The 27,210-nt window shown below is 35.3% G+C and overlaps 2 protein-coding genes across 2 annotated transcripts; one reads left to right on the forward strand and one right to left on the reverse strand.

Moving 5' to 3' along the window:
* Positions 1-587: 587 nt before the first annotated feature.
* LOTGIDRAFT_234886 (hypothetical protein) lies at positions 588-14,495 on the forward strand (the record flags this gene model as incomplete). Its single annotated transcript, XM_009063254.1, has 21 exons — positions 588-749; positions 1,855-1,992; positions 2,640-2,734; positions 3,089-3,263; positions 3,522-3,588; positions 3,934-4,090; positions 4,792-4,941; positions 5,739-5,811; positions 6,020-6,124; positions 6,452-6,538; positions 7,149-7,343; positions 7,393-7,533; positions 7,723-7,836; positions 8,471-8,623; positions 9,143-9,283; positions 9,666-9,736; positions 10,739-10,839; positions 11,189-11,295; positions 11,854-11,953; positions 13,500-13,633; positions 13,910-14,495. 21 exons carry the CDS (start codon positions 588-590, stop codon positions 14,027-14,029), a joined length of 2,586 nt encoding a protein of 861 aa, XP_009061502.1. The 3' UTR covers positions 14,030-14,495.
* Positions 14,496-16,170: 1,675 nt separating this feature from the next.
* On the reverse strand, positions 16,171-26,830 carry LOTGIDRAFT_166205 (hypothetical protein; the record flags this gene model as incomplete). The annotated part of the gene is made up of 14 exons (XM_009063255.1): positions 16,171-16,380; positions 16,860-17,039; positions 17,478-17,587; positions 18,371-18,494; positions 19,188-19,271; positions 20,366-20,470; positions 21,333-21,493; positions 22,090-22,201; positions 22,716-22,838; positions 23,393-23,553; positions 23,997-24,233; positions 24,912-25,061; positions 25,621-25,722; positions 26,806-26,830. 14 exons carry the CDS (start codon positions 26,828-26,830, stop codon positions 16,171-16,173), a joined length of 1,884 nt encoding a protein of 627 aa, XP_009061503.1.
* Between the last annotated feature and the right edge of the window lie 380 nt (positions 26,831-27,210).

The following is a 27,210-nucleotide window of genomic DNA, read 5'->3' on the forward strand; positions in this document are numbered from 1 at the left end:
ACGGGACATCATATTCAAATCATGCTTAGGGAAAAATACGGAGTGATAATGTATCTCAGGATCAATTGTAATAGTTCTATATAGCTCTTCAAACAAACCGAGACATTGTGAATTACAAGGTCCAAAGATCCCTGGACAGTTAAATCGACAAAGAGTACACCAATCGATTCAAAGTTAGAAATATCCGAAATATTCAAGACTGGTGTCATTGCTTTTTGTAGTATATTTATGTGTGTATTTTAAACTAAAATCATACTAGCGTCTCTCATTGTCATGTAATAAATAAGCTTATATATTGCTCTGTAATCTTGGTCAGTGCTTTACACCCGAATACCAATGCCATTGTCCTGAAAAATTGTCGTCATATCACGTTGCATAGCCTTGTTCGTTTTCTCTAGCCCAGCCAGCAGAGGAAATGTAATGCTTCGGTTCATTTACATTAATCATACTGTGAAAGTAGCCTATTTTCGTTTTGTGCTTCGCTTGGTCCTTCTGCACTGGTAAAGAAAGTACTGTATCAGCCAACCCCGAATTCACATCCTAATCCTTAAACATACGAGCGAATTCCATTTCAGAAATATTTAAATATGGATTTCCAAAACGAAGAAAATATCAAATTGTTCCAATTGTTCAAAAATGAGCTGACCAATACAAGTCGACAGCGGCTTAGAGCCATTCATATGAGTTTGAGAAGATATGGGTCTGTAGAACTGCGAATCAGTCTGAAGGATTTACAGCATGCTTTCGAGGTAAGAGACAGAATATGGTGACTTTGGGTAATATGGTGTACATTGAAATGAAAACTTAAAGAAAACTATAAGGTATATGTACCAACATAACGTTTTTTAAATTAAACGTGTCACCAACTTATTTCAGATTAACTTAAGGCAATTTACCAAATTGTATATCTTCATCGATTTTAGTACCATAATCAGATGAAAGATAACTATCTTTGGTCATATATCTTACGATCACAGTGGCAACAATGCCAAGAACGTTCTGGGATATTGTTTTAGGCCCTGGCACTATTGATAAAGGAAACTCAACTAGACGATATCACTTTAGACAATGCTATTCAATTGGGCTCAATTTAGTTCACTGTTTACAGGAAAACCATGTAACTTTGTCTCCCCGCCACACGCAAGTTATTTTAGAATCATTTGAAGACGTTCATGGAATTGATTTTGAACGGATGTATAAAAAATTGAACCAATGTAAAGATGGAATGGGTAACTATATCTTACTATAAAGAGATGCCTTGAATATTTTGCGCAAGTTGCATCGTTAATAGAATGATGGGCTTGTAAGTTCAAAATCGTATCTTTGGAGCTAGTTTCTCAAAAATTGCTTCCAATCATCAGTTAGTCAATCTGGAAAAATGATTTAAGTGAGCTATATTAATCCATCAGATCTCGAAACTGGCCCCAACATTCTGTCCATATTTGTTGTTACAAATAAGGATATCAGGTACATTTGAGCCGCGTTTATCCGGTTGCCGATACCCCGATATCCGCACGCTTTTTATTGGGAACGAAATATATACTATGTAAAATTCCCGTTAATCCGGTGTTCACTATAGTAAAATGTGCTATATTTCACTGATTCAATATTTTATGATTTTATTGAATATTGGATATGTCTCTTCGTTGAATTTTGCTATTAATTTTCAATTTCTCAAATCATATAAATGCAAGCATTAAAAGAGACGGCGTTAAAGAGAGTTTTATTAACAACCACAAGAAATTAACAATAAGTTAAACCAAGATGATATAAGATTAATAATTTGCTGGTGTACTTACTCTCAATCCATTCGTTTCAGATCAGAGGAAAATGAAAAAAGTTGCTCAATTGCAGGGTAATCGTAGAGAAATAATTTTAGTCCGTCTTGAAAATTTTCTCCTTCAAAGAGAAGTATATTTTGATATTGCGGGTGTACAGGAAGCATTTGATAATTTAGATCCCGATAAAAGTGGAAAAATCCAAAAAGACTTGGTTAGTATAGTCTTTCAGAGTTAAAACCCTCAATTCGAAACTACTGCACTAGAGAAAAAAGTATAAATTTAGATTTTCGCCCAATTTTATAGACACTTATTACAACTTATTTTGCTCTTGAAAAAATATTAATTTTATTCCACTGCATCTTGGAGTCATTACTCCGAGATTGCATCTGCTCCGGAATTGCCAAATCCGTTCTGGAACGTCGTAGGCTATATTATGAATGCTGTTTGCGATCGATGAAATATTGGACATCGAAAAGTGCTTTCTAACAATTTTGGCAGAAAGGTTTCGGCACCAAGTCAAAATTACTCTTGAGATAATCATGTCAGATTTTCTGATAAGGAAATTGGATTTTCATGTGACCAAGTCGATACTTTGTCTCATATTGAAGAAAACGTGCCAATGTGCGTTATTCTTCCCTTCTGACAGACATTTCTCTTCATAATTGTTTTGTGTTATTATTAAAAGCACCAATACAAAAGGGAAAAAACTGTTAGTTTCACATCAAAATGTTACTAATATCCTGGATTGATCATCTGCGTCTATGTCAATCGACATTATATTGAATTTTTCTCCAATATTGTCGTGTATTTTGGGGCGACTAATCAACTGGCACTAAAGCAAACTGATTTGATTTATAGGTTCTGCAGTATTGTACGGAAATAAAGTTACCGGTTTATGGTGCATTATTAAAACTATTGATTAACTTCTGCAGCGATGGAAAGAATAATTGCTGGTGAGACTGTGTTTAGAGATCATATTTACATTTTACACCTTGGGCTATATGCATTTACAGCACTGAGGAAGATTGCCAATATGCATTGTCATACTGTACGATATTGTTTAGTTGTATGATGCAAAAAAAGGAAGACCACAATGTGTTCTTATTGTCTTGATATGCATGTGGACAGGGGTGAACATCCCGAACATATACTGTGGATTTTGCATCAGACACCTTTTTTCTAATATGATCGTTTGTCTTCTTCCGGCTTTGTTTTAATGCTCTGTAATTCTTTACCTTTATATGCGATAGAGGGCCATTTTATAACACCCAATTGGACAATTTGATCAATTCTTTTATCAATTTTAGCTGGCCAGATTTCATACAGATTCTAAAGAGATCACAAGAGCAAGCGTTGAAGAAAAATCCGGCGCTTTCCCAAATACAAAATAATGCAAAGGAGAAGAATGTTGCCAATCCAGATGTGGTTGATGAATTATCAAGCAGTGCTAAAACCAAAATTGTTTCTCAACTGATCAGAAAGGTAAGCCTAAGACCGGAAATCTTTCCATGCGTCTTGAGGTTATCTATCACTCATTAAAAGAGAGAGCACCTCACATCATCACATGATGCAAATTTTTGGGGGTGTGAAAGGTCCACGTGATTGCTCCAGGGGTTTGAAGGCTGAAAAAGGTTGGGAACCACTGCCACAAAGAAAACGTTCCCATGAAGAAACTTAGGTCGTGCGTTGTGCTTCCTTTATGACAGATATGTCTTCATAATTAATGTGTTTTAATTCAAGGCAACAATACAAAGGGAAAAGACTGTCATAGCAAATCAACGGAAAGCAGATCTGAACGAGATGACAGGTATACAAAAGCAGTTCTACGTTTATTTCAACAGAAACTGTCCTAAACCTTAGATAAAAATTGTTCACTGTGGAAATAAATTTATATGTGCCCCTTTTTATAGTCTATCATTACTATTATGAAAATGATATTCCAATCCCATAAGAAATAAATGGTAAAATTTGATTAACCGACTTAATATATTACTTCAGCCATTTTCGCCTATGCAAAATATGACCTCTATTGCACGGGGCACCTATTTGGCACTTCATGTTAAGATAAGGTCAGATTCAAGCAAGAGTCCTTTCCATTCAGAACGATTTAATGATAAAAAGATGTATATTCATATTCTTCAAACTTTTGTAGCAAAAGAGAATGAAATAAACAGCTCAGATTATCCAGAAACTGAAAAGATGCAATTCAATGTGAATGGAAAGTTATTGACAGTCAACCGACCTGAAGGGTTAAGCGAATCAGTTGGCTTCATAGACTATCCCAGGGAGAGTATGCAGTTGGAATGGGTGTAAGTATCGTTATGGCCCGCTATCTTGTATAATCTTCCTGTAATGATAAAGGACCTTGTTGGCTCAGTGAGTTAAACGCTTGCTCGCTAACCTGAAGGTCCAGGGTTCTGAGGGGCTGACATGGATAAAGCGTCTAGTCGTTTGGATAGGACAATAAACCGGGGCCCCATGCGCAACATGCTGTGCACGTTAAAGATCCTTCGACTGTTGGAAATGGAAAAAGAGCAGGCTAATGCCCCTGTCCTGGCGAAATTTCACTTGCCCACAAGATGCAGAAAAGTAGAGCGTAAAACTCCATCCATCTGTTATGATCAAGGGGGAATAAGTGAATATGTTAATTTAGATCATCAATACGGATTTAACGCTACAACAATATAGAAAAATTATTGACAATACTAAAATAATATATGGTTACAGTTAAAGTAGATTGCCTGCAGTCATTTAATTCAAATATTGTTTATCTTTAACAAAAAATAGTTATCTCTTCGTGCGAATAAGTAACGTTAATCGATAAAGTTTACAAATCTAACCATACTATAGCAACTTATTGCAATGGTTGTAGTTAATGATTCTTAGGATGTGGTAATCACATATATGTTGAAAAATATTGTTGCTTGGTATTTAGATTTCGTTTGAATTTCTGAACCAATCTTAAATTGTTACGATAAGCTTTTAATAAATTTAAATATGTATTTTGTAGGTATGGTTATAGAGGTAACGACTGTAGAAATAACATTTACGTATCAGATGGTAAAGATATCGTGTATTTCATCTCCAATATAGTAGTGTTGTACAGAAGAAGTTCACACACTCAAAGGCACTACACAGAACACACTTCAGAAGTCAAGAGGTTGGTAGTATAGGATCATTACATTATTCACCAGTGAAAGGCATTCGGGAATATAAATTTCATGACAGCAAATTTTGAGATAATTAACAAAGGCATTTGTTTCTGTCATCGTCTCTTCGATACGTCAAAAGTGCTGTACATTTATTACTATTTTTCACTATACCCAACTGTTTTGCACAATGCCCAACTGTTTTTCACTATGTCTAACTGTTTTGCACAATGCCCAACTGTTTTGTACTATGCCTAACTGTTTTGCACAATGCCCAACTGTTTTGTACTATGCCTAACTGTTTTGCACAATGCCCAACTGTTTTGCACTATGCTTAACTGTTTTGCACAATGCCCAACTGTTTTGCACTATATCCAACTGTTTTGCACTATGCCCAACTGTTTTTCACTATGCCAAACTTTTTTTCAATATGCCCAACTGTTTTTGTCTATGACAAACTGTTTTGCACTATGCTCAACTATTTTACACTATGCTCAACTGTTTTACACTAAGCCCAACTGTTTTACACTATGCTCAACTGTTTTACACTATGCTCAACTGTTTTGCACTATGCCCAACTGTTTTGTACAATGCCCAACTGTTTTGAACTATGCCCAACTGTTTTGAACTATGCCCAACTGTTTTGTACAATGCTTAGCTATTTTACACTGTGACAAACTGTTTTGCACTATTCCCAGTTAAATTCGTATCATTTACAGACCATTAGCTTATTAAACACAACCAAAGGCGAAGGGTCTCCTTCAATCCAAAAAATCACCAATTACTTTGCAATTTGTTTTCAATTCAGCATCGCTATTCACAACGACGGTCTTCTAGTCGCATCTGGACAACAATGCTCAAAAGAGAATAAAGAAATTCAGGTAAGAGAAATAAAAGTTCTATCAGTTTTTCAGCGATCGGTGTAAACCAGGCTTTCAATTTTCTATTGAAGTAATAATGCCATGAACAACATTATTTCAGATACTATCACTAACGACCTGCCCATTGTGTATTCACGCTAACGTTGGTCTTTGCGAAAGTTACATTTAACGAAAATCATTAAGTCATAGTTCTTTTTGGACTCTTTAGGCACATATTCGAATTTGGAGAGCTGATAATTTACAAACACTACGTGTAATTGGTGATGGTATTTTTCAAAAGGCTGTGATAATTATATCTTTTCAAGAGAATCAGGTAAGTACTTGGTGAAGTAGACTGGTACTGTTTCTATCACAAGCTTATATTAACGTACGGTTTACACCCAAAAATTACTGGTTGTATTTTCGGCGATTGTGTTATAAAGACATATTTTTTGACAGAAAAGTCGTGCTTTTGTAGAAGTTAAAATATATTATGTTATATGAGAAAAATGTCAAAATGAACTCTTTGACATTTCACCAACATAGATACATTTATTTAATGAATTTTATTCTGTCTGGCTATACAAGTATCTGAAATCATCAAAGACAAAATGTCTTTAGAACCTTACAATAATTATGTGATCTAATTATTTTTTTATAGGATGTACTTGGAACTGTAGATAACGGAACAGAAAAGAGGTTGTCGATTTGGAATACTAATGGTGGTTTTCAGATTGCATCTGTTATGGTATTTTTCAAATTTTATTATAGAAACAACCATGTTTTAATGATAACTACTAAGGTCCCCAGGGATCCCGTCTACAGACAGGCCATTGACTAAGACATGGAATTGATCTTTCTTGAATTGCTTTGAGTTTGATACTTACAGTTCGAATCCACCCTTCCATAACTATCACTCTCTAAACAATAGGGACCTTATCAATGTTGTGCCTTTGTCATCTCTTACAGATTTAATAACCCTTGACTATTCTAGGCTCATTAAACTGTCATTGTGCCAAGAGAATTTGTCAGCTAGTAGTTAGAAAAGATAATTCTGTATGCATCTTCAGTCTTTTTTCTACAGCAAACTTATAAATGGCCGTATAAGCAGGGTCGTAACCACAGAATTTGACAAAAACTCAATTTTGTTTAAAGAAATTAGAAATATTTACATGATATCCACTAAATATATTGTTTACTTGATATCTATGGTAAAGGTGGTTACTGTTTGAAGACTATCGCAAGCCAGACATAACTGATTTTTGCCTCATAGAAAAAAGACCCTAGTTATGGCCCTGATAAATATTCAATTTGAATGCCTACAGTAAAAGCAATTGATACAATTTTGTTCTTTTCAGATACAAGTCGACGTAATATGTGATATAAGTTTTAATGCCAAATACCCTGAAATGGTAGTAACTGTGGGTAAAGAACATCATGCATGGTGGAAAATAGATGCAAATACTATCCTGCCATATTCACAAGCAAATTATGAAGTTGGTATATTTTTTCATATCCATATACAAATACCTTATCAGAAATATTCATATGATGTATGAATAAATGCATGCATAAGTTTTATGTTGTTTTTTTTCATTGCAGAACAATCTGAGAGCTAAATTTGTAATATGTGCCTGTCATAATGAAAATGGCGATCTTATAACAGGCGACTCGAATGGTACCATATATATCTGGGGGAACGGTGGCAATAAAGTAACGAACTTTGTCAAACACGGCCATGATGTAAGTAATAGTTATATAGAGAAATAACAAGCAGCAAAACCATAATACCTCTTGTTTTTACGCGATCCATTGATGAAAGGCTCAGGAAAGAAACCTTTATCAGCCTTTGCGATAATCTATATATTCGAGCAATTCAATTGATTTGCTGAATATATTTTGCCATTTATACGTCATTATCTTGACTTCAAGGGACCAATATTCACATTGTTGATGCTGAAGAACAACTTGTTTACTGGAGGAAGAGATGGTTATTTATGCTGCTGGGAATGGTCTAAAAATATGGACAGTATGTGGCAAGTAGAGGTTCGTATGTTCCACAGTGTAGTTTGAAGTCGATTGACGAGAATTAAGTAGTGAACATTCATCAGCCTTGAGAATATGCTATAGTAATTCAGTGAACAGGGTTGATCATTAGAGGCCCTCTAGGCGACTGGATCATCTGGTACTTCTTGCATTTATACACCGCCTGACATGAAGACCTAGGCCAAAAACAGAAGATTGACATAGATGGGCACCAATACAACACTCCTACAATCAATTCTGCCGAGTACTCTCCGATTTTGGATTTATGCAAAAAAAAATATATTATGATCAATAATGCTGTGAAATTTAACTTGGGTTAGTTCAACCTAATGCCTCATATAGATAAGGTAACTAAAAGTGTCCGTTAGATGGACGACTGGAAAGAGGCATAAGGACAAAAATGTGACGACAGTATGACAAAACTCAGTATAAAAATCATGTTGTCTTTCAGCCCTTCATTTCGTTTTGAGACCTGTGCACTCTAAATCCATTCAATAACAGGCTCGTTATAATTACACTTCCTAAGGATGGACAACCACTTCATTAATAATTAGCCATTAGTTGTAATTGTATGTCATGCCTATTTACTGAAATATCGATCTTACAGACTCACGACTGCTATTTTGTTCAACAGGTGACCAAAACTGAAGGTGGAATACGAATGATTCAAATATTTGAAGATTTACTTCTGATTGGAACCACTATGAATTCAATCTTAATGACAAACAAAGTTCGCAATAATCTGGTCGAAAATTCACCGGAAATGGACACTTTACCAATTACACAGGTATGGTCAAAGATTATGAACGAATCATCATATTAAAAATTTGGCATTAAACTCCCATGCGTTTTATATGGCAAGCATAAAAGTATACCATAAATATTGTCAATTAGTCCAATCCAAGAGGTGTATTTCCATTTTTGCTTGCTGATTGCTCTCGTTTGCATTTTCGTTTTGTTGCAATCGTTAGTTCTTCGATGAATTTCACTCTTTAATTAGTTGAAATATATCAAACATATACTAAAAACCCACCCAAGACTAGTCTGCCTATGGAACTTTGGTTGTAGTTTCCATCGGATCATTTTTTTTCCATTTCAAGTCATTTGATAACTGCTTGATTCGGAAAGCTCCCTTGTGGAATGCGAATCGAAGCTGAAGCAGTTGTTAGAAAGATCTCTGACTCAGAATACTTCAAGTTCTCACTCCTTTGACAGTGACTTCATTCGTTGGTTTTGCATCAACAGTTTGGATATGTTGGATGGTTAGTTAATTTTATGGCTAATGCCATGTACATGTATATTTCAGGGCCATTTTGACAACGTAAAGGGATTGTGTCCAATTTTAAGATCATTTTTAGATGCTGATTTTTTGACAGCTGGTACAGATGGGATCATATGTAAATTTAATGCAAGCGCCCATGAACCCGCGTGGAAATTAGTGATGAAGGTAAACATATTATTTTGGTTTGTAAACAGCCAATAGGTGAAATGTTTACGTCCAGTTTTGTGAGGTTTCTAATTCCACTATTTCTTGCTTGAACCCAACCTAACATTTGTAAGAGTAATTGTGATACTTTGTACACTATCAAAAAATATTTACATTTACACCGCATGAAATTATCGATTTTCAGCTAAATGGGAGAGATTTTAGGGTAGGGTGGAGGGGGAGGGGGGGGGGGTCTCCTTCACGAAATAAAAATACATAATAATAATAAATCTTTATTGAAATCCAGTTACCACAGGTAATCTTCCCTGGAATCTTCTAACTACAAAAAATATACAGATAGAAACATACTAGCGGGCTATCACTATGTTTTTTACTTTTAAAGGGATCAACTTTTCTGTGCTCAGATTGTGGTACCAATGGAAAACTTCTTTGTCTTGGAACACAAGATGGACAGTAAGTATAATAGGGACAGACCTCTCTGTCTATAGATATTATGTTTGCCTTTACATTGAATATGTTTTGATTGATTCGGGACACCGATAGCATCGATTTTCACCAATCCAATTGTCAGTCAAACATCTGTTGGTTCCTGCAATTACACAAAAAAATAAGTGGTTGATGATGTCACTTATCGCAATATATGCGATATCACTTGGAAAATTTATAAAACCTCTTTACAATCCCTTTAATTAAAATAACAATAACCAAGTCCTATACATGTGATATCAATTTCCATATCTCGTAATTAGAAAGGAAAACATTTCTATTTGAATGAGTTAACGTCATCAAGCGATCAGATTAATCACGCGATGAATCTGAATAAGGAGGCAAGTGCCTCAAAATGTTCGACAATTCAAGAAAAAGTCTGCTTTAACGTGTCGAATAAAGTAACATGGATGACGTTATAATTACGAATTGATTGGTCTGCAAGATGATGTATCTACAGATTTGGGAGAAGTTAATTGGGTGGCTCAAAAGCTCATCATCTTCTGAGATACGGGTTATAAATCCAATAAATACAATCCGCCTTATCGGACTCTATACCAGCCGATGGCCTCTAAAACAATCTATCAGAGGATGGTGGTGATATAGTTAAAGATTCTACGAATGAAAATTTATAGTGCATATGCACCTTAGATAGACACGGCTCTATGGAAGAACAATCACTGGTTAAAGTTTATTCAACGTTTCGACGTGTTTGCCCGTCGTCCTCAGACACAGACTGGTAAACTATATATACATTTTCCTATCATTTTTTACCATTTTGTGCTTGGTGACCTTGGAGAAAAACGTTGCACAAACTTGATTGTTTCATTGGAATTATGAAACACCATAAAGATTTATTACATGTATTTGGCCAATGTAAAGAACCCACTAACTTGTATCCATTTCTGAGTGAATCTCATTTCTAGCTGAAAAGACGTCACTGAAAGGATATTCTCAACTTCATTTCAGTTTGGTCATAATGGAAATGAATGCAGATAACTTCTCTGTAAATGAACTTCTACATAGAAAAATATCACAAGATCAGCTTGCTGCAGTGGCCTTGTCGCCTGGTGAGTTTATTATCATACCATCATTTATTTTTAAGCTTACCCAACTCATTGGTTTACTGTCCTGAAATTACATTAACGAAGAAGTTTTTGCCACTGTGATAAATTTATGTCTTCTTAACACATTCATTAATTTTTGTTAAATTTAAAATGATACTTGTTTTTCCATTAAAGTCCATAGGTTTTATCCTTGTTTTTTGTTTAGCTCCATTTGCATGTATCTTTCTTGAAAACTGTCGATTTGAGATTTTTCTCAAACACAATAACCAGTTTTAGACTGTGGATAAATACTTCAAAATATACCCTGGTATTTGACACTTAATGCGACTTTTACATATATTTATATTTTTAGATGAAAAGTATATAGCTGTAGGTGGTGGAGAACGTGCTGTCATTGTTTATGCCTATAGAGACAATGCAAATGGTGTTGAAAGTTGGCAATGTATTGGAAAATGCTGGGTACGTGTTTTGGATGCTTTTCATCTTTTAAGTGATTTGAAATGTGCATGAAGTTTTTACATTAACCGAATATTGACTAAACTACATAACTTTATAAGTCTTGTTCATAACGGGTTAGTTCTAACAAACAAAGCTTTTTCTTGTATATTTATTGCATAAAAGCCACTGTGCAATTTTCATGACGAAAAGTGATAAATATATATAGCTCCATCAGCTGGGAAATCTTCTAGTCTACCAACACAGAGTAATATATAATTCATGACAGATCTCTGCATAGATTATTATCGTCATCGCCGTATATCTCGAATAAGGCGATCCTTGGCGTTTGTACTGTAGATATTTCTGCTTATCTGGGTCGGATTCAAAACACAACCAGTTCATTATATTTTAGGTAGTTTTAGTAGTAATCAACATATTGTAATTTCAATTTGCATAGATGCTAATACTATTTATTCTACTTCAAAGTAAAGTGGACTGTTGACTCGAATGGTAGACTATACATGTACCATCTCAGCCCAAAACTTGTCAAAAAATTTATAATTTAAATCTTTATTATAGGGTCATAAGGGAAGTATAACTGGAATAGATTGGAGTGCTGAAAAAATCAACGGTTCACATTATATACGCACTAGCTCTTCGTGTTTTGAGCAATTTTTCTGTATGTAAATTTTTTTTTCATTTCAAGTTAACGGTCATGGTTCATTTAAATGGCGCTCAATCGTACTCTGGACTAAGGAACGGATAATAGTAAAATTTGCTTTCTTTATTAATGACATTGACGACTCGTTAATCAAAAATTATCCTTACACAAAAAAAAGAATTAAAATTCCTAGTTTTAAATGGATTATGCGCTTTTCGTACAGGTCTAGTAATTCTGAAGACTATTTACCTATATTCTAGACTGAAATCAACCCCAAAGATGGTGAACAAAACCTTCAATCTTGCCCTTTTTTGTCAGTAGGCAGGCAAATCCGGCCCATAGCTACAAGGCAAGTCCCCTACCAACATCCCCTGCCCCCTCCCTCGACCAAAACCGACCGACCGACCAATTCCATTACTGTAAGTAAACACAGGGCATCATTACCCCTCCGGATATATTACTTGTCCCTCAGAACTTTCAAGTTCTACGCGATTCAGAATATTCGCTGGTACCTAGAAAGCTAAATGAAACCCAGTACTGCTGATATCTCAAAATTGACGAGTTTTCTGTGTTATTAGTTATTGCCCTTGTCTTGGCTGTCATTATTTTGTCAAAATTGGCTTTTAAACGCTATAAAGACTAATGGGATTTTGAGAATGGTTATCACATACTCGTTATTATGAAGTTATTAAGTTTCTCGTGTCTACTCTTCTAGATTGACTTATGATTTTCACATTATAATTGGCATTACGATCATGCTTTTTAACAACCTTTCCCTTACTTATCTGAGAAATTGGGAATCTCAAGGTTGTAACTGTTTTTTTTTTACTCAGGCCAGACTCGATTGTCCCGAAGGGTCAATGGTGTATGGTGTTTAGTTCCAGTAGGGGGGGGGGGATGTTTTTCATCGGAACGCTTCCGGCAGACTTCAAACGGTAACCACTTTTACCGGCATCAAATTGTAATGTTTTTGGCGGATGAAAAGCATTTTTCCAAACTCTGCTTAAGACATTTGACTCACATATCTTGATGTGAGCGACTAGATGAGCAAAATATTGCTGTTTCAGGGAATGGTACCACATGTGAGAGACTTGACTGGAAGAAAACAGAAAATATTGCATGGAATACACAGCATTGCATGGTGGATCATAATCTTATAGGTAATAAAACATTATTTAACATTTAACCCCTCATATTACCAATAACATCATGTTATTTAAAAAACTAAGACGTCCTGAAAGTGATAAAAGTTTAGATTGTTCCAGTGGGATTTTTATTGAAATTATAAGAGAACTGATTTCGGATCGTACTTTTGAAAAGATATATGGATAGCTGAAATTGAGCTCTCGCAGTCGGTAAAAGAAATATTTAGTGGATGAGGAATTGCCTGATGAAATTTATTTTTAAGAGTATAGGTCCAATTTGCAAAATATAAGGATTAACTATATAAATTTTTGTAATTCAGAAGTACACCACGTCTAAAATCTAAACGCTTCCAGAGATAGTGAACAGGGCACCCTTCCATGACTATGTTTTACTTAATGTTCTATTAACATTGTTACAGGTGTGTGGTGTTCACAAAATTCAAAAGAAACAGAAATTACCTGTTTGTCACTGAACTCGTCTATGTCTTTAGTAGCAGTGGGATATTCATCGGGGCATATTGGGTTATTTCAATACCCCTGTACTCAGAAAGCGGTGAGTTGGAAATTTTTCACATTCAGTTACATCGAGCTAAAAACTATTCCCTATCCAAACTATCAGTAAAACACTAACTGAGTTCCGACACTTAGTTATGATAAGAATCAGAGCATACCTACCCTGTTTTAGTTATGTAGGGATTTTGTTGGGATTTATCGAACGAGCCTTGTGATATTAGTACGTTGCTGAAGGGAATACAGCGAATAACAGGCGATTGAGTAAAACCCTAAAAATGTAAACGTAAATTATATACTGTTTTTTTTTTAATTTCAGTACTGCCACATGTATGTTATAATGAAGGTCCATTCTCTGTGCTTTTCGTCTGATGGGAAATATTTAATAGCTGTTGGAGGCCCCGACTCTTGTATTACCCAGTGGAAAATTGTAGCTTAATTCATTTAATATGGATGTGATAGATATTCAGCTCACCTTGTTTTGACTGTCCGATTAGTTTTGTATGAAACATCAAGTGCCAAGGTAAAGAGACGAGTTTAGTTGATACGACCGCAGTGACGTTGTATCCATCATGTGGAAGGTCTATTCAAGGGATTGTAAAGAAGTTTTTTAAATTTTTTATGTGCTTAAGAGACACTGATAGCATCAATTTGTACCATTCCAATTTTCAATCAGAACATCTGAGCGTATAGCAATTCCGCTAAAAGTGAGTGTTTTATGACTTCTTTACTTCCGAAATAGTAAATAGCATTCGTTAAATTAACTTATGCTCGGAAGATTTCTACTGAAGAACTCGAGCAGATAAAATTACCTCGAGTTTACGAATTATGACTTCATATGACGTATAAGTGTGGGACACTGAATCGTATATTGGACTATGCAAATAAAGTATATTTCTCTCTTGAAGACATGTGTCTATACTAATTTTTTAAATGTGTCCCGAATAGAATCAAGTGGTAATTAAAACTTCCTAAAAAGAAACTTCCCATTTCCCAGTGGTAACAAATACAGCAATTTATCACATAACGTCCTGCGCGATTGACGTCATGGCGGAGCAAGGCTTACGTGCAAGAGGGGGCGAGGGGATGGGGCGAGACTTCTGAGTTTGTCCGAATGTTTAACCTAGTTATGCCCCCCCCCCACCTTTTTGCTCCGCTACTGTTGAGAGTTACCAGCTTCTCCCATACACATACACAAATTTAGAAAACCTCTTTATAATCCTTTTGATATTCACAGATGGATACTGTATCAATTCTATTGTGAAATAGGGGAATTTATTGTATCTGTTTATTTGTTTATTTGAATATGTGTAGCATTTATTTATTTATATACAGATTCGTATTTATTATTATTTATTTATTTATTTATTAATGATATGTGCACTATAAAACGTGCAATTAACGAAACATAAAATATGGAGAAAGATTTGGTTATTTAAGTTATTTGTATATTCATTTAGTCAGTCATATATCAGTAAGCAGTATATCACATATTTTTGGATGTGGAAAATGATTGCTGTTATTATCGCCTTTTAAATATTATTTCATTATTATGATATATCTCCTGCATTATTGTTAACGGCCTTAGGATTTCTGGTGAACTGCAGTCACCTGCATTGCAGAATGTAACCAAATCGATTGTTTTAATTGAAGCGGAGAGAACTTCTCTTGCTTCTGATAGCCAGATAAAAACGTAACTGACAGTTACAAGTCATTGAAGTCAAACGGCCTTCAATCGTGTGACAGAACTCCACGATAAGCATGGTTACCAGAAGATTATGGAACAAAAATTTCATTTAATACACAAAAAGATATATTATTATAGTTTTAGAGTGCATGTTTTTATCAAGATAAGGAACCCCTTATCGAATTTACTGATGTTCCTCCTGAAAAGCTACAATTCTTGACATTTGCTGTCCGTTTATATGAAGGGAATGATTTTCCTTATCGAATGATGATGTTTGGAAAATCTCATCTTCACAATGTCAAGCTATTACGACCTTTGGCTTATACCTTGACTCCAATAGCTGCCTTTCTTGTATCATTGAAGTTTGTAAATGCAGCGAATTGATTGATGTGTACGCTAGCAAATACAGCCAATCAGGATCATAGGCCTCGAAAAGATGTTTGTTAACACCAAGTCATAATGTTAAAAGTCTGTCTGTCAAGTGTTCTGATTGGCTGTTTCGTTTCGCAAGCGAACAACCCAATGAAATCGATGCATTATGTGATACAAGAAATGTGGCTTTTGGAGTCAATGTATAAGGTCGTAATAGCTTGACATTGTGAAGATTGGAAAATGGTAGTGCTGTACGCTTTTTTTGGCAATATTTTGATTTGATGTAGAAGTTCTTGTCACTGCTGTTGAACGGAATTCTCAATCTAAAGCGGCCCTCACTCCATTGCGTATGGTTGCGAATAAGAAAGCGGCCATATGTTCCGAACGCAACTCTCATGCAACTGAGTTCGGAACGCATGCCAACGTTCAACCATGCGCAACTGGTAATCGTTATGGTGTGAGGGCACCTTTTATCAATGTTATGCAGATTTATTCTACAAATGATTGTAAAGTTACTATATTTAGAAGAATTTTATGACCATTAATACACCCATTAGGCCCCCACATGCAATCATACCAACAGCTAACCCCGCCATAGATCCAGGACCATAATCAGAGCTTTTCTTTGAATTAATAGCATCTAATGTGGAACCATACGTATAGCTCACCATGGAACCTTGAACCACTGTTATAGGAATGACCTGTAAAAGAGGAAGTCCGCGTAAGATTATCTGCAAATTAAATACATGTGCTCATATGAAAAAAATGGTCTTGCTTTCTTTATCTGAGGAGGTAATGAAGACCGACCAAGCCATGCAGTGCGCGATGAAGGAAATCTTAACCAACTTACTTAACATAAGTCGAGGGACATGCACATTGACATACACAGCCATTAGTAAAAGAGACCTCTGTCTGTTGTCCCATAAAATTATCAACTCAGATTCCTAATTCTGTTTTTTGCCGCTCATCAGTATTAATGTCATATCGTAAAAAGGTGTTCATATTCTGCTCATCGAGTCTATGCTTGTTTCAGTAGATTTTACATACGTCGAATTTCTTTTACAATGCAATGGCGAACCAAATTTCAATATATGTTACTAACAATTGAAAACTTCATATATAAAAAGCGAAAGCGATCAACGGTGTAGATTTTACAAATGCCATTCAATTTCTGCACTATGATTTAAATTAAAGAATATCCTATTTTTACCTGCTGCTCTGTCTCTGACACTAGGAGTATCACTAGATCGTTTGAATCAATGGCCTTCTTTAAAATCAGAACTGCATCTTGTAAAGGTGTTTCCCTTTTCAGTATTTGAATATCACCTATTAAAGGCGCAGCATCCAACAAATCGAACTGTACATGGAGATTATCATCACCGTTTACAAGCTGTTGGAAAAAGAAAAACATCCTTTATCAGCAACCCTGTTTAACTGATAAAATCAACTGATCTTTCGAGTCTTTTACCTTCATTGATTTCTGAAGGCAAGGCTATTTTAGCTCTTCAGAACCGGAAGAGGACTTGTTGCTCTACTGACAACACCGCCAACACGACATGCTATAGCTTTCAGCCTTTTCGAAAAATAACATCGAGGATATTTGCCACACTTTATATTAGAATTTTAAGGTGCAGTTGTGTTCATTTTCAACCATCGAGGGATCCAGAATTATGCCTCGTATAGGTCCACGATTCATTTTCCCATTCCAACAACTCAAGGCTTTGGGACCTGATCAAACCTATTGGTATTTATAAGAGCAATGTTGGTATTATAAAAGCAATGTTGGTATTTATAAGATCAATGGTGGTATTTATAGGAGCAATGTTACCTGAATATGTGATATTCGAAGTGGAGAAACATCCATATAACCAGCTAATGAGACCAGTGTACTGTACAGAAATAGTATTCGATTATCTTCTGCATTTTTCTGATATTTACCTGAAGCAGACCGTATTTAAATACTTATATGAACTTCTTAAATACTTGTAAAGTTTATTATGGAGAAGATGTTTACTGGGTTTATTATGAGCAAGATACTTCATAAACGCTTGTTGAGTTATAAATGAAGCAAATTACTAAATAAATGCTTGCTGAGTTCAAACTGAGAAAGATATTTCATAAATGCTTGTTGAGTTCAAAATGAGCAAGATACTTCATAAATGCTTGTTGAGTTCAAAATAAGCAAGATAATTCATAAATGCTTGTTGAGTTCAAAATGAGCAAGATACTTCATAAATGCTTGTTGAGTCCAACATGAGCAAGATAATTCATTAATGCTTGTTGAGTTCAAAATGTGCAAGATAATTCATAAATGCATGTTGAGTTCACAATGAGCAAGATACTTCATTAATTCTTGTTGAGTTCTAAATGAGCAAGAAACTTCATAACCGCTTGTTGAGTTCAAAATGAGCAAGATACTTCATTAATTCTTGTTGAGTTCAAAATGAGCAAGATAATTCATAACTGCTTGTTGAGTTCAAAATGAGCAAGATACTTCATAAATGCGTTTTGAGTTCACAATGAGCACAAGATACTTCAAGAATCAAGAATTGATGTACGGGAACTCATAACCAAATTTCAAGATTTAGCAGATTACTTGTTTGAAATTTTTCATGAAAGATCTTGGCAGTGTACTTAATTTTTCCTTTCAAAAGCCACATTTCCACTATCTGAACTTTTAACAATATTTCAGAATATTTCGATTAAAAACATGTAGATTACCTGGAATTTGAAAATCTATTTTAATTTTCTGATTGTTGTTATAACACTGGCTTATGTCATAATTCATTAAATCTTGGTGTTCTTGAGAAAAACCATAAAAGTTATATACTTGGAACTCATCATACTGAAAAACACAAGAAAAGGTCCATGCAAAACAACTAGAAGATCGCAAAAATGCTTCTTAAGTACTAGCTTTGCTTTCAGTGTCGTATTTAGGGTGTCGGTCATCCCCCACCCACCCAAGCCCGCGATAGGTCTTATTTGAAGTGAACATTTTGCCCTTTTAATCGCTCACAATTCATTTCGGGCCATCTGAAATCCGTCCGCTTTCAGTATTATGCATTTGTTAATACATTGAAGAACATTGCATCTTGCTGGCAGTAACATAAACCCGAATCTTGATAAAATAAGAAATTGTAGGGTATCAAAAGTAGGCCTATACGAGAGCCCTCTTTTTGTTTCGCTATACCACAACTCTTATTCGGGTTTAACATGACGCGTTTTGATTGGCTTAAAAAAAATACCTTTGTTTTTATATCAAACAAGTTTGGCAATTGTCTTTTTGATAGTTAGACCGCTATCGTCCAATCAGAATCATTTTCTTTTAAATTGCATGCCCCGCACGTGATAATCAACATGACGGAAAACGACCGACTAAAGAATCGGCGACTAGGACCGCTCGTGTGTCCGCACCATAATGAAATGAAAAAAATATCATTATAATGAATCTCGTTGTCAAGATGACATAACATTAAAAGGGTCGACTTTTCCTTTGTACAATTCACAGCCTATTATACTAAGAATACCAAAAACTTACGTCAGCATATTGATATCTTATTTGCACTGGAGACCCCATTGCAGAAGAAACCTCATCTGTTTGTTCAACTGATGTCCAATCATCCTGAAATTACACATTAACTATTGGAATTGTAGGTTGCGGTTAAGTAATGTAACGAAAGCATAGGCACAGGCAGTAGCGAGAGAGGTACGTGCAGTTGGTTTGAATGGTCTATTTTGAAAATATGAAATGAAAATCCATAATCTTCAGAATCTGGAAATATAAGAAGAATAATGGTTCTATCAGGAACATTAATATCTAAAGAAATTGTAATAAATATTTTTTACTGCTGAAATTATTGAGGAATATTTGCTACGTTAAGTGAAAAGAAAACTGCACATTTCATGAACCTTTGAGTTTCGTAAAAGGAAATGTATCAATTAAGGGTGAGAGGGCAATATCAATCAATTTTTGTTTTATATAAATGCATTGTAGGAAACACATTAAATTTATGGCACCATAAAAAGCCAACAAAGTAGAGTGACTAGAAAATCATCTTGCTGTTTCAAAGGTTATATGATTATGCCGAATGACCTCCGTAAAGTTGACGGGTCAAAATACTTTATCTGAGTCCCTGAGACGGCTCTATATGAGTCTCTGAGCCTGCTTTATCTCCTCTGTCCCTAAAACGGCTTTATCTGAGTCGCTGAGATTGATTTATCTGCTTTGTCTCAGAGTTGGCTTTATCCGAGTTCCCGAGACTGCTTTATATGCTTTGTCCCTGAAACTGCTCTGTCTGAGTCCCTGAGACGGCTTTATCTGAGTCCCTGAGATCGCTTTATCTGCTTTGTCCCCGAGACTGCTTTATCTGAGACTCGTTGAAAAATACTTATGGAATAATCAGTGCCGTATTTAAGTAGTCATTCTTGGGCCATGTACCCTCTTCCCGCCCCTTGGACCATAAAAGATAAAAATTCATTCTACTTTCACCTCCAAAGTCGCGTTAGATGTATTCTCCAGCTTCCCACATTTCCAGGTCGAGACCCCTACCCCCACACCCCCTGAATTCTTTAAAATCTGGAAAGGAACGCCGGGGCGCTCGGTTGCCATTTTGCCAGTCTTGAACTAAAATACATCGAACCTATTTACGTGCCTCCCATCATTAAAACTTCAGAAACACGATATGCACCTTCAAAGAAAGGCCGAAAAATACGTACTGTCTTGAAATACCATTCCCATGTAACATTCATTGGAGTTCCTACGGCATCTACAGTAGTTCTTCTTCCAACCCATGTATCACAAGGTATGTTACGTGTTGTTTTCTGAAATTCAAAAAATCGGAAATGATAACAAGTAATATAGAAGTACAGTACTTTGTCATAGTAATGGTTACAGTGCTTTAATCAAATAGAAAATGAGTCAAAGTGATATGGTCACAAGATGAATTTGTCACAAGGTAAATTTGTTACAAGGTAAATTTGTTACAATTTAAATTTGTTACAATTTAAATTTGTTACAAGGTACATTTGTCACAAGTTAAATTTGTCACAAGTTAAATTTGTCACACGATAAATTTGTCACAAGGTAAATTTGTCACAAGATAAATTTGTCACAAGTTAAATTTGTCACAAGGTAAATTTGTCACAATGTAAATTTGTCACAAGATAAATTTGAAACAAGGTAAATTTGTCACAAGGTAAATTTGTTACAAGATAAATTTTTTACAAGATAAATTTTTTACCAGGTAAATTTGTCACTGGATAAATTTGTTACAAGGTAAATTTGTTACAAGGTTAATTTGTAACAAGGTTAATTTGTTACAAGGTAAATTTGAAACAAGGTTAATTTGTCACAAGATAAATTTGAAACAAGGTTAATTTGAAACAAGGTAAATTTGAAACAAGGTTAATTTGAAACAAGGTTAACTTGTCACAAGATAAATTTGAAACAAGGTTAATTTGTCACAAGATAAATTTGAAACAAGGTTAATTTGAAACAAGGTTAACTTGTCACAAGATAAATTTGAAACAAGGTTAATTTGTCACAAGATAAACTTGTCACTTTATATGGTCTTGATGATGAACAAAACTTTTAGGAACGCTCTGTTTGACACTGATAATGGTAGACCGAGGCCCATCAATGTTGATGTACTCATTTTTACATACAAAACAAGACAATACTTACTACTCCTTCGTATGTTAATTTTACGTTGTCTACATCGAAGAATTCATTTGATGTTCTCATTTTTACGTAACCAGATTGTGATATTTTGTTGTCGACAAAATCTGGTTGTATTGGAATAATGGAACAGTTTCCATACATATCGTCCATAATATAGGCAACACCTAATTTGAATGCAATAGAAAATGGGTATTATTTACGACTGACAGTTGATGACGTCGGAACCTTTCCCTCAACATCAATCAGAAGATGTTTGCAAAAGTATGTTTCCACGAAGGAAGTCAAAACATGAAAGATTTCATTTCGTAATCTTCACAATGTCAAGCAATTACGAACTGCGTCTTATACTTTGACTGCAATAGTCACCTTTCTTGTATCACGGAATGCAGCGATTTGATTTGTACGCCAACGAATACAGTCAATCAGAGTCCTCCAAAGAACGTCGGTAAACAATAAGCCAAGATGTTTTTCGGTCGCTCTGCCAAGGGCCATGATTGGCTTAATTCGCTAGCATACAATCCAATTAAATCGCTTTATTTCTTGATATAAGAAAGGTAGCCATTGCAGTTAAAAGTACAGGCGAAGTAAGTGATAGATTGGTTAGGCGTAAGTGAGTTATGTGTAATATGCCTGAGGTGGAAATTTATAATTTCGATTCAGAATTTGTAGATATAGGCATAATGCGTGTTAGACAGTGTAGCATCAAAATGACTTCATAATCAATGTCAGAATGGCCTTTTCACAAAAAGCCCACACCTACCCGTGTTAAAGTCGTGTATTTGAGTTAAGGGTCTAAACCCATAAGGACTTGATTCCAATTCGCTTGGCTTGAGATGTAACCTTGTCACATTATTGCTTTTATCATACGCTTCCTGAAAGGTAACATAATATGACGTTACAGAAATATAAGGAGCAGAATCAAATTTGAGTCATGTAGGACCTTTCAATGTAACAAAGCATGTTAGCAATGAAAATTGCATATAGACACCTGCGTAATGTTTTCCCGCTTCAGTCAACACACTAATGATATTGAAATTACAGAATATCTTAGGGGCAAATAGCTTCTGTAATTTGTTCATATCTAATTTGTAATGAATCTACCATCAACAGATTTAAACCTTTTCTGAAAGATGTTGATGCCCAGCTGGCGAACTCATAGCTTCATATTTTGCTGGCCCAGTCTGTTGCCGGATGTAGGGCAAAATTGAAACACCACACCATCTCAAAATGCTTTGAAAAATTTTAAATCGCGACTCAACCAGCGAAACCAGTCCAGTTTTTACTGGTTGCTTGTAAAGATGACCAAATTTCGCAGCAAAAGGTTGATTGCCTGCTCGGGTTTTTATGGCCTTTATTAACTTTTTGAAGGAAAGGTGAATAACATACCGTCATAAAGCTGACCGACTTCCTAACAAGATCAACTATTTCTACAGTGAAAGAGAAAGCGTCAGGCAATTGTGGAAAGACCTTGGTATTTTTTCTGTTGGGGCAAATTACCATACTTGGAGTCTGAAAAGGAAAAAAGAATAAAGTTTCACTTGGACTGCAAAAATAAAATCCCAATACAATACAGATAGAAAAACAAACAAAAAAACTATATTTTACAAGGATAACAACACAATTTCACAATTAAGGATCCTTTCTAACAGCTGGTCCTTCGTCAAACTTGATATTCATCTGTCCAGGATTATCCGTACCCATTTGCAGCCCATGAGTTATGAGTAAAGATGACTTATTCGAGGTCTTGCCAAGAAAATGACGTCATGTAAGGAACCAACGCTCTAGTATTCTTTGTTTATGAAAATAACAATATCTAAAGTCACGTCAACTCATTCAGATCAGAGAAATTTATCATTGTACAAAGCGGTTGCCCGTAGCATTGACCATCCCTGTAAGAGAGTTATAAATAAACTGCTACATATGGGCTAAAATTGGCTTTTGTATCATTTTTTGGCGATGGATCTGATTTAAAGCAAAAGTGTCTGTTCTGCTTGTATTCTGGAGAATTGGAGATATCGAAAATCCTACCTATAAAATCTAAAGAAAGACACAAAAAAACATACCTCAAACACATTTGTCTCTTCAATATAGTTTTTAAAATGAACAAAATCATAGATATGCTCAAAGGTGTGAGAGACACCGTCCGGACTGTATGCTATACCCTTGACATGAGCCCTGATTGGGATTTCAGGCAATCCCAACGCTGTATCCCAATTGTCGGGATCTGAAATATAATTTGATCATCAATGTAGTTTTAAATTAACAAACTCTTTCAAGACACTTTCAAGTTACTCTGCGGGCACGCGGATGGTCTTGGTCGGCGACTTTTTGTCGCTAACAAGAGTCGTGTCAAGAGTTTAACCGACGGGCACACGTGGATGCGGAGCATGGGCGAGACTTTACTCGAGTCGAGTCGAGTCGAGTCGGCGACAAAAATCAACGACCAAGACTGCTTGTGTGTCCGCACCATAACATAATTTGAAATCATCCGGAACCAATAACTAATCTGCCATACATTTTGTTGAAATACTAACGCGATCTATCCTTACTTGGTCTTTCAAACTTTTTCATAGGTTATGCTGTTGATGCGTTATATAAATATGTATGTACTGCCATCTATCGTGATAAAGTAATAAAATACACGCTCACATTTCATAAAAGTCATACCTGAAAAGTACCACCATACATCCATGGTAGCGTCCATATTTTTCCAGTATTGACACGAATACCAGGATCTCGTTCCAATTCCTCTAGTAACGTCTTTGCCAACATAAGTCTCTACAACATCACCTCCAAAGTGCAGAGCACCTGCTGCAGAAAATATATGATCCCCTGAACCAGCAGTACTGTACCCAAACAAAAATCTCTCGGCTGTCTTGCCCAAATCAGTCACGATACATTTATCTGTAGATAGAAATATAAATATGTTCAAAGTCCATTTGATTTTTTATATTTTACAGCTACTGTTGATTGCATGCTTTACTTCATCCAATTATGACAAAACAGGGCAATATAGAAGATTATTCATGCTTATCCATCACTTTCACGGTTAATATAATGGAACGAATTTCTGGCATTTGCGGAAAAAGGTAACCTACAATAAGATTTTCAGCCACACCAGAAAACAACATTTCACTAAAGACTATAGCAAAGAAAATGATATCCAACTGCCGACAAATCTTGCACTACCAGTTCCCCTGACGTGATATATTGATGTGATATTGTCACGGTCAAAATGAAATGAATGGAGTTTTACGTCCTACTTTTCTGTCACGGTTAAACCAGACATAAAATTTCACTCTTTAAACCCGATCCTTTTTTACCCCGAAAAATTTTACCATGACAAAAGCATGTCACAACTTTTTGTATCTTTATGGTTCTAATTGTGACGAAATTACGTCCGCATATCAAGTTTGATGAAGTGGTAGAGCCAGATTAGTCGGGCTAGTATTAGGGGAGCGATAGTATATAGCGAATCAAATAGACACGGAAACTTCACTAAAAGTAATACTTAACCGTCATCCTTGGTAAGCGATATAAATTCGTTTGAATCATAATCATAATATGCCCACAGGGTTGAACCTTCTTGCCGCTGTCGTATTGCACCTCGATTTCCATCATAATCAAAAAATTCATGTACTTCTGTAGATTGATTCTTATTCATTATAATACATTCTATGTGAACCTCGTAGGTGTTTGGTAACGTTGGTTTTGTCGGCTGTCGATCCGCGGCTGGAAAAATTCAGTAGAATTATAACTAATACTTCAAAATCGACTTCTATAGGTTCAAATAGGAATTGTACCCCAGTCTTTTCTCCCTGTGTTGAAAGTTATATAGGTTTTTGTTGATAAGTCAACATGGACTTTTCGGGTAATGTCAGCAAAAGGAGTTCACTCTATTTTTCATCAAATGCTTTATTACGAATTTGATATAGATATTTCAAAGTTCGTCCAGTAACCGCAGTCTAATTAAAATAAGACCAAACTTTCGTTCCCTTTTTATTAACTGTTTTTAATTTAGTTAGGGTCCAACGACAGCCCCCTTGAACGTTCGTCAAATCAACCTTTTGTTCCAACCTGATAAACACCGCGTCACAAAATGACAGCGCTGGAGAGGGTAGAAATTTGATTGGTTAAAACAAACGTCATCGAGTTAGGGTTAATTTGACGAACATTCAAGAGGGCTGTCGTTAGAACCTAACTGAAGTGGCTATATTAAAAATAAAAGCTAATATAAAAATGGAATGAAAGTTTTATTGGACTGTAAATTGGCAATCCAAAAGGAGCTTACCTGGTTGAGGAGCAGGATTCGTACATCCCGCTTCTTTATCCATGACACCAACAACATTTTGAAACAGAAGACTTACTGTGAACACAAACCATCCCCCATATTCTGGAAATTAAATGAAATTCACAAAAAATTACCATACCGTTTACTTATTACTTGGCGTTATTCGGAAGTCTAGACAGTTTCTGACAAAATGTTGAATTTCACCTATAATTTTCTAAGAATTTTGATCAGATCTGTTTTTCTTTAATTATTTCCCAAAAAAACGTCATTTGATCCCAAGATTATTTGTCAACTTCAACATTTCATCCTAATAAAATATTTGATGTGGTAGCGGAATCGAGCGCTGACTTTGATATATGTACGAATTGTTACCAAGTCCCTTAAGGCTGGTGTATCTATGAATATTATGGGGCTGTCATGGTTCTTAAAGATACAGATGCACTATTGTTTTGACCAATCGTACCTTAGTCTCACACATGTTTGATGTGGTAACACGTAGCAGAAGAATCGAGCTCAAACTTGATACATGTACGAATTGATACGAAGTCCTAGTACATTTTTGTATGTGTATGCTATGATGTAATGTGATATTGTCTCTTGCTTTAAATCTGATTCTTTTTTAAACTTTACCACTAAATTTCGAATCCAACGGATCTCCTGTCGGTTCTATGTGCATGGTCCTTAAATGGATAGATGCGCCATTTGGAGGGTTGATTTTAGTCTTCAGAAGTAAATAGTCTTCAGAAGTACTAGAAATGTACGAAAATCGCACAATTGCTTAAGAAATACTTCAGACCAGGAATGTTACTCGCTATTTCTATATTATGTCTTTTCATAAATTGACGAGTCGTCATTTTAACATTCAAACGCTGATCGTTCTGGACATACATGGATTTGAAGGCCCAAATTTCGACGGTGAGCTGTGAACACTATTACTGATATGCTTAGCTAAATAAATTCCCATTTTTGAGACTGAAGTATGATTGGACAAAAAATGGCGCATCTATCCCTTTAACTCAAGAGTACGTGAATTATTCATGAGATACACCCATAACCGAGCAATATATTTTCTTGAACTTGACTGAAAACAATGCGGAAGCCCATCTTTAACTTATAGAGTGACAACACATGACTTCATGAGTTTGAGTTTTAAAAGTTTGCTGAAGTATTCTTATGTTTACTTACTTATAGAATCCCTCATCCAATCCATTCTGTAACGTGTCTCTCGATCTAAAGTTCATACGGTTGATGATTTATTATTTATCATTAAAATATCAGATACAGAGTAAGATAACATAGGACATATTTTATCATTCTCTTATCTCAAGAAGTCAGCATGAATTAAATCATATCTGTACTGTATTCTATTAATTGTTATATCGTATAATAAAAAGACGTATTTTAGTGATGGGTATTGCTGGTTATGCCATGATACAATACGTATCGCGATATGCAGTGGAGGCTCTTGCAAAGGCCCAAAATTACAAATTTTTAAGTGGAAATATGCATTTTCTCATTGTAAAATATTTGAACAATATTCAAATATTGTGTAATGTAGTATCGATAAACGACCACGCATCGCTGTGTATC

This window comes from Lottia gigantea (assembly GCF_000327385.1).
Source record: "Lottia gigantea unplaced genomic scaffold LOTGIsca_56, whole genome shotgun sequence".
Lineage (NCBI taxonomy): Eukaryota > Metazoa > Mollusca > Gastropoda > Lottiidae > Lottia > Lottia gigantea.